We start from the raw sequence: 8,732 nt of genomic DNA on the forward strand, positions 1-8,732 counted from the left end.
GTAGCCCATTGAATGTACGTGCATAGGGAATGATTGTGCAGCAAATGAAGATTGCCTTCAAAAGGTTCTCCTCTAATGATGCATGTAATAACATCAATTAAGCAAAGAGAACTTAGAGTTTCCACCTTCAGTTGTACTTTTGGGAACAACAGTTGCACCCTCCATGCTATAGAATTGGCCAACTTGTAAGATCACAAATTGATGAATGTATGTAGAAGGTATAAGCAATGTCTCTATGCGAGAGCAAAACCTATCAGCTAAATCTCCTTTGAGGAATGTAGGATACTTTGGATTTATTACTTTGTATGTGCCATACTTGCAAAGCAATTTTCCCTCGAAAACAAATCTATGAGGCACATAATTTGATAGTTGAGTTATGCTAAGGGAAACCAAGGAATTCCCCCCCCCAACGAAGTTCTCTTTGGATGGAACTATTGCTTTTGCAGTGGGTGGAAAATTTTGAGGCAATGGTTGGAAGTTCTTAGAGTCATTGGGTCCATTGAAAGAGTTAACTTCATCATTATCTTCCTTGTAAATATGTTGCTTGCTTGCTGCAAATATAATTGTAGGAAGTAGTAAGGTTGTGTACCAATAAGACAACCACGTTCTTTGAAACAAATTGTACTTTGCTTTGAATGATAAAGCAAACTCTTTCTAAAATGACAACTTTCCAAACAATTTTACCATCATTCCAAACAATCTTGAGTTATATGCATGTATACAAATAACAATGCACAATTTCTAAAAGTATATTCAAGAGAAGTTATGGGCATGAGGAAGAAATAACAACATTGTTAAATATAAAGTTTTGAAATCCAATTTATCAAAATAAAGAAAGACAACTCTGAGCCAATGTTGATAACATCAATCATGCTGGTTTTCAGTGGGGATTGTTTAGTCTCCAAAACTTTCTCATGTTTTGGCTTTTTCGAGTGTTGCACATAAGAGGTTATGGTGGATTTAAAACTAACATATTCGGGATTTTCTCATGTGAGCTTTCTCACTGGACACCAAAGAAAGGACAATCATAAATTAAAAAAATTCAAAGGAAAACACAAAACAAAAAAAAAATCTTGTGTGATTACCTTGATCATAAGCTTCTTCCACCACCTCTTGGAAAGAATTCTTCAATGAGTGCCGTGGATTCTTCTTAATTGGAGAATTCTTGAGCGAATTTTCTTTGTGAGCCCTACTTGGAGAAGCACTCACAAATGGGCTTGCCTTTGGCATGGGTGGAGATGCGCATTTGTTCATGTACGAACAAGCAGAGGCCGTGGCTACACCCATGAAAAATGAGATTATTGAATCATATTATAAATCAAAGTGTAAAGGTTGGAAAAAAAAGGTAACCCAACCTATGGGAAGTAGAGCAAAAACAAACTAACGCAAGTTAAGCGAAAACAAACTCATATCTTTGCAAAATGCAACTATGGCAAAAAGTATCCTCTGCGCTAGAAAGACTTCTGCAAGTGCCAAGATGAAACTTACAAGTGCAGGCTGAATGAATTACTGGATGGCCACGGCAAGCTTTTAAGAATGCGCACATGAGCTATTACGAAAACAAGCAGAGGAACATGCGATTGCACTAGTGGCATTGAGGAATATTGTGCAATTTCAGGAGCAAAACCGTTTTTTTGCAACAGAAGCGGATCGAAACTTAGCTACAGATGACAGGTAGATAACAAACAAGCGTCATCGTGATGATTGTTTTAGTCAGTTCAGATGAAGAAAAACTAGAGAGGCCAACAATCGAGCAAATAATAAATTGTTGGATGCAAAGGAAGGATTGGATGGGGGAGGCCATGATTCTTGCAAAGGTAGAGAGCAAGGAGAATGAGGGACTGTACTCTCTTCATACACATAGAAACTCGAGCAGGTCCCTGGGGATTCTAAGAGCCATGCTATAGAAATAGAATTGAGGAAAGGAGGGGTAGGATCAATTGAACGCACAACGGAAGTGCACCGCGTAGGCCAAAACCTACAGAAGCTGTGATGCGTGAAACATTCAACCACCAGGGCAAATCAACACAACGTAAGTGCACCGCAACGTTCAATCACCAGCACAAATCGACACAACGAAAGTGCAGAGCAAGGCCAACACAATGTTCGTTACAATGTATAGATACGCAAAACACAGAGAAATATCCACACGTGATGCCACAAGTTGAAGGTAATCGAGCTGCACCATGGCCAGAACTCCCTTCGTTGTTAATGTCTTGCACAACAAGGACTACTGTGATGGGTGATTCTAGAACTTGGGGACAGACTTTCTGAAGGCCTAGACACAAAAGAAGACATCAGAAACTAATGAGGAAGTACCAAAGAAGGAAGGACGAATTTGCAGTAAGAGAAGACAAAAACGAATAGGAGCCACCTTTAACAAACGTACCACTGTCCGTGTCCATTAGATTCGTCATAACGATGAATGTGCTCACAAAGATTGGATTGAGTAGCACTCATATGCTCTTTCTTATAGCCTGCACACGATCTTCGAGAAACCTCAAATTCACTCGCTAAACAACAAAAAACCACGGCATCACATCCAAAGTGTAATGGAGGACTAATTATTGTCACCTATGCCATGCCAAATTCCCGCCGTCTCCACCGAAGAACATTTACATTCCTACAAGTATGCAAACCTTGCAGGCATGAAGAAGATTTGCAATAAAGACTACAAGTGCAACCCTTATCTAAACACACACGTGGCTTACAGCCAACCAATGAAAATACAAGTGTCTCTCTATTACAAAATGCATGGTATTTTAGCTTTCAAAAACACGAACCATTGCTGCTAACCCCCAAGGGCAGGCCAAAAAGCAAACAAAAAGGAAATGGTGTGGAGGAGGAGATAAAGGGGGGAGGGAGAGAGAGAGAGAGAGAGAGAGAGAGAGAGAGAAAGAGAGAGTCAACCACTTTAAAGTGCATTCAAGTCCAATGAAGAAGAGTCAACATATTGTCCAATAGGAAAAATGCACTTCCAAAAGTTCTAAAATGCCTAATTTCTACTTTGCCATATTTGAAGCGGTGTTAAGAGTGCCTCCCCACGTTCAGGCTAGTGGGGATGGCTGGGCATCTCAATGGCCAAAGCTCACTCAGCATTTTTGTACCCCTGCGTTGAAATGCCAGGGCTTGCACAGTAAATGCCAAGGCTCTGCTCTATCACCATTCGTCGAAAACAGCTCTACTGCTTTTTCATTCGTAGACAGGTTTTAGCGGCTCAATGGTGAGCCAGAATGTTGAAAAACTAGAACTCTAGCCTGGCGTTGGAATGCTGGACTAGCAGGGATAGCAGTCCATGGGAACAGTGCATTTCATTCTTGCTACTGCTCACTCAGAGGTGCTAGCCCTCATGGAGAAGTGCTCTAAGAAGGCCTCCCCGAGCAAGCCAGTGGCTCTGGGGGAGCCGTACTGGCAAGATTTATTTGTAGCCCCATGGAGCAGGAGAGTTGGCTCAGTGGGGCTCCCTGGCAGTCCAATGCCAGCCCAGAGAGCTTGAAATCTGAGATTCCAGCCCAGCTTTGAACACCAACGTGTACTAATAAGGCCTACCCCATGGGGGGTAGGCTAAAAATATCATTAGTATGCTTTTCAGGAAATCGTGTGTTAACATAACGCTGAGAGATAGAGAGAGTGGAGCTCTAATAATGGGCTTATGTCATGGAGGGAAAAAAGAGGGAAAATAATGATGGCTATTTTGGATGCTTTTCCCTTGAAAGAGCCTAATTATGATGTTTATCCTATGATGCATGACATAATGATCCAAGGGAAAATGAGACATGCTATAAAGGAAATGTCACATCAATGGTTCTCAAGAGTGTGGGAAATAGCACCTTGAGGTCTAGAGCATGGAGTGCTATTTCCCCTTGTCCCACCCTATTTCCTGTCCCATGGTGCATTTGCAAAGCATAAGAGAAAGAGCTATTTCTTACTTATTTCCCTTCCATGACATACATCAAAAGGTCGGAGAGGAGAGAAGTTGGTCTTGGGAGGGGAAGCTCTAGAAACTATTCATGAAGCGAGCACATATCACTCCATCTCCTGCAGCCTATGCTCTTTTCCAAGAGCTCCTCGTCACGGACAATCCGCCCTTAATACCGGGCTTGCCTGACGAGCTTTCCCTCCTCTGCTTAGCCAGACTTCCAAGGGGCCTGCATCCTCTCGCCCGTTGCGTTTCCCGTTCTTGGAGATATCATCTCAAGGCTTCCTCCATGGATGCTCTCAGACACAGCATGGGCTTCTGTGAGGATCGGATTTTCTTATGCATCGCTGCTGCTCCAGATGTCGATGATTTCGCGTGGTATCTCATCGATCCAATTCTTCTCCGTTGTGAGTTCATCATACCCCCCCGGCGTGTGCCGCCACCACGTAAGGACTTGAGGGCAATAGCGGCAGGTTCAGCAGTTGTCGTCCAATGGTACAATGGAGCGTGCTGTTTCGATGTGGCGGCTAGGCAGTGGTGCCTCCCTGACCCCCTCATGTGTGTCCGTCGCACTGAGTTTGCATCTGCTACGTTGGAGGGCTACGTGTACGTGGCCGGAGGAAGGCTGGGTTGTAGTAGCTATGAATTCTTCAAGAGTGCGGAGAGGTTCAATCTGACAACCAAACAGTGGGAGCAGCTACCGGATATGAACAAGGCAAGGGCGGATGGGATGGGATTTGTGTTGAATGGCTGCTTCTGTGTCGTAGGAGGGTATGGGGCCAGCGGTGGATATGCAGAGCAGTATTCCGGAGAAATGTGGGATCCGAGAACAGGGGAGTGGACGCTAGTTCCGGAAATGTGGCCAGAGAAGATCGCTAGCAAAGAAAGGATTCCACCCAGAGTGGCCGTGGTGAATGGCCGACTATATGCATTGAGAAGGTATTCCAGAGAAGTGATGTGGTATGATGAAAACAGTAAATGCTGGGCATCTTTGGGATATTTTCCCGCAGAGCCATACGACACGCATTTTTGTAAAGGATATTGTTATGGGCAACGGCTGATAGGAGTGGGTGAGGAACTGTGGTTGATTGGAATGGGCGGCGAGGATTGCTACGGTAGCCAAATCTTTATAGTGGCCGTCAAGCCTGCGGTGCGACCCCTCTCCTGGAGAGTCATCCCTTTCTTTTCGGACCGTCAATCTAGTGGCAAGTTCAGGAAGATCGCCGCTTCCTTCTTGGGCTACCGATCTAGTGTTCTCGCAACTGTTGCGACAGTGTGAATTTCAATTGGGTTTTCTGGGCCTAAATGTGACATCGATTCAATCGTCATTGGGGTGTTTCTTTGTAACGCCCGTAAATTTCCGGAGAATGTTCTTCATTATTTCAAAGAAAGTCGGTATTTTATGGTAAATGGAAATTTAGGGTAGGACAAAGCTTGTCAATGTAAAAAGAGGGCTCATTTGACATTTTTGGATCAGTATTGGAATTTTGTCCCCCTGCCTGTAAAATAGAGAGCACTTATTCTGGACCAGCCCTCAGTCCTTTGGACCCCACAGGTCTAGGATCTCTTAACAGGCAGTTCAGCCTTGCAAGCTTGGCCCATCCAGGAACCTTTTTCAGGAGCGTAGGCATGAGGGCCACGTGTGTTCTCTGCATAGCAATTCCTTGATACATCTAGCAGCATATATGCAGGCAGTCTGGGGGTCTTCAGCGAGCAACAGTTCTTTGGCAGGCAGATAGACAGCAGCATGCAGCTATATGAGCATAGTACAATCAACTAAGTCTGAAAGGGCAGCAAGCTACGGTGACCATGTATAGATCATCCTCAGGAGACTCCAGAGACATTTTGTGCAGCTAATCTGTAATCTCCATACACAAGATAAGACATGGTGGAGCAGAGGTGCCTTCGTGGATGCATCAGGCGGAGGCCAGTGTAGTGAGCCTTGAGGCATCTTATGAGTAACTCTTGCAATATCATGATGTGTCATGCATGATTGTTCTATGTTTCTTTACTTTGCCAATTATGCATCACTCCACAACTTTGTTGAAACAGATAGATGTCCATGGTGGGACAGTTAGGGAATAGCATCCATAATTCTAGCTCTTCACAAACATGATAATAGGTGGAGAAATTGTAGCAGGAGATGGACTGTCTCAATCTCTCTCCTGCTCAACACTAACATGCACTCAATACACAAGTGATGCTATGGATGCGAGTGAGAGAATATACTGGGCCTCTGAAGAGGAACATATACTGAAATGTGTGAATGCCCGAAGGGCTGAATATAACTGCATGAAGGGCTGAAACCTCACTACAAAACTGTCCTAGAATAGTTACTGTGGAGAGGAGGCCCTGCTGGTCTGCTGCTGGGTCTCTTGGCTTGCCTCTGCTGAGCACTAGAAGGCCCATCACTGGATGATGAATGAGGGACCAAGGGCCTGGGAACTAACCGGTTGGAGGGCTGCCTGCACCAGCTGCAGCAGTCTGCTGCACGGACCCCTGCTGGGTACCCGACTTGCTGATGTGGCACCCTGACCAGTCCATGTGGCAGGCTGATGTCATCGCTGCCACGTGGCAGCTCATGCACTGCCTGCTCCTGCTTCTGTCTGCTGCTTGTGTGGCAGTCCACATGGCAGCCTGCTGCCTGTGTGGCTGTTTGCTGAGCTGGCTGCCTGCGTGGCAGTTCAGCATGGTGACGGGCTGTGGATGCCCGTGAACAGAAATTCCAGTACGAATTTTTTCTTGGATGATGCAATTGAAGGGGGTTAAGAGAAGGGAGATGGAAGATCAGGGAGTGTGTGTGTGTGTGTGTGTGTGTGAGAGAGAGAGAGAGAGAGAGAGAGAGAGAGGGGGGGGTGTGTGTGTGTGTGGTGTGTAGACTGGGGTGTGTGTGTGTGTGTGTGTGTGAGAGATACTGAGAGGTGAGCGTGAACAAGCTGAGCGCCCCGCCAAGATCTTCTTGCAGGCCCCCCTTCCGTCCGTACGCTCGTATGGTGGCCGTACGGTTTATGGACGACCGTACCAGTGCCTTCGGTAAACTCGCCATCCCTGCGCAGATCTGAGCGCAGGCCCGCACACTTTCTCCGACCTCTGCTTTTTTCTGTGTGTACGTATGTCTTTTGTCAGTCCTTCCGTACAATTGCAGTTTTCAGCGCCCTGTCAGCCTCTCCGTACAGCCCAGCCTCTTCCGTACAATTTCTGCTGGATATCTCCGTACAATCTATTTTCGTCCGTACAAACCTTTCCGTACAGCCCCGTTGGTGTTAGCCCTGCTCTTGCTCGCTTGCTTTAGCTGCTGCCATCCGCCCCTTCTTGCCATTTGCTTTCCTCCCCGTTGCTGTGTATCATCCGTCCATAACTGTGCATAATCCCTGCTGCCCTCTTTCGCTTCATCAATTCTGCCCTGCTCACCTCCATGGAGGACCATATTAAAAGCTATTCTCGGAAGGACTTGTCCCGGGACCCTAAAAGACAGCAAGTCGAATTCTCTACCTCAGCGTCTGAAGATGCTCACTATGTTTTCGACATGCTCAAGGATGAATTTCACCACAGCCGGAAGGAGTGGGCCAAACCTCCCCCGGCCCTTAAGTATAAGCTGAAGCTGCCCTCATTGGTTACTCCTCTCCGGAAGTTCTCTCAGCAAGCAGTTATCATTTTCTTTCCTGGGAAGTTACCTTCTGCAAATGATGTGGCTCAGTGGGTTTAGGCTTTGTTGGGAGGTTGCTTTGTTGAAGGAGTATGCTTTGCTTCTCGAGGTTTTTATGAAGTGCACTTTTTGGATGCCTCATATCGTCAGCAGATATTGGAGATGTCTCCTTTATTCTATGGTAGACAAATGGTGCATGTCATGCCATGATCGTCAAATAAGGATTATCACGGTCTCATTCGACATCACTGCCTTGTATGGGTTGAGGTAGTGGATTTTTCGGATTATATGAGGGCTGAGCTACCAAGTCTGGCAGCTACTTTGGGGCAAGTTGTATGCCCACCCCGTCCTTCGGGTAATCGAAATCGGTTTTGTGTTCTTTGGGATACAGATCACCCAACACCTCCTTCCATTGCGGTAGAGGTGGAAGATGTTCCCTTGGGTGAAAACTATTTTGACTTGAAATGGGGAGTATTTGCAGGTGCTTGTTTTACTTGTCATATATTTGGCCATCTAGCTTCACAGTGTCCTGTAATACTGCATCAGCTCCCACCTACAGCTATTGCTCCAGAAAATACTACCCCTCCAATTTATGGTCCAGGGCCTAAGGCAACGCCTAGCAAGTTGGGTGATGTGGCATCTAAATCTGTTCTTCCCAAAGAAAGTGTGGTTCAGGTTTCAGCCAAGCAAAAGGATAAGGGAAAGGGTAAAATTTCAGAATCTAATGCCTCTCCCCAGGGTGCCTGGCAGCAACCCGAAAAGGTATTTGCGCTTAAGCCACGACCGTTACAATCTCGGCATTGGGATGCCTCTACTTCCACCCCTGGTCAGGCCTCTACCCCTGCTGATAGCCTGACTTCTCGATTGTGGATTGATGTGCTCAAGAAGGGCATTCCTGTATGTGACAATGATGAGGACGATAGAGAGATTGATCCAGGAGGCCAGGTGGACGTCGATGTCATGGCTGAGGCCTGGCAGCTTATACCTTTGCTATGTTTCTTGGTTTGACTGTACATACCTTCTATGTCTGCTTCAATTACTTGCATTACATACAATGTTCAAGGTCTTTGCAATGTCAATAAGTGGAGACTTTTTTTGCACTGTGTACATAGAATGCACCCCGATGTAATTTCCTTACAGGAACACAACCAACACTTCTTGGCTGGC

The 8,732-nt window shown here is 45.8% G+C and overlaps 1 protein-coding gene across 1 annotated transcript; it reads left to right on the top strand.

Moving 5' to 3' along the window:
- Nucleotides 1-3,924: 3,924 nt before the first annotated feature.
- On the top strand, nt 3,925-5,905 carry LOC147906209 (F-box/kelch-repeat protein At1g16250-like). Its single transcript, XM_087383565.1, has one exon. The coding sequence runs from the start codon at nt 4,011-4,013 to the stop codon at nt 5,196-5,198; it is 1,188 nt and encodes a 395-aa protein (XP_087239691.1). The 5' UTR covers nt 3,925-4,010; the 3' UTR covers nt 5,199-5,905.
- Nucleotides 5,906-8,732: the final 2,827 nt, after the last annotated feature.

This window comes from Dipteris shenzhenensis, chromosome 1 (genome assembly GCF_047967505.1).
Source record: "Dipteris shenzhenensis isolate YYH24624 ecotype China chromosome 1, Dip_SZ_1.0, whole genome shotgun sequence".
Lineage (NCBI taxonomy): Eukaryota > Viridiplantae > Streptophyta > Polypodiopsida > Gleicheniales > Dipteridaceae > Dipteris > Dipteris shenzhenensis.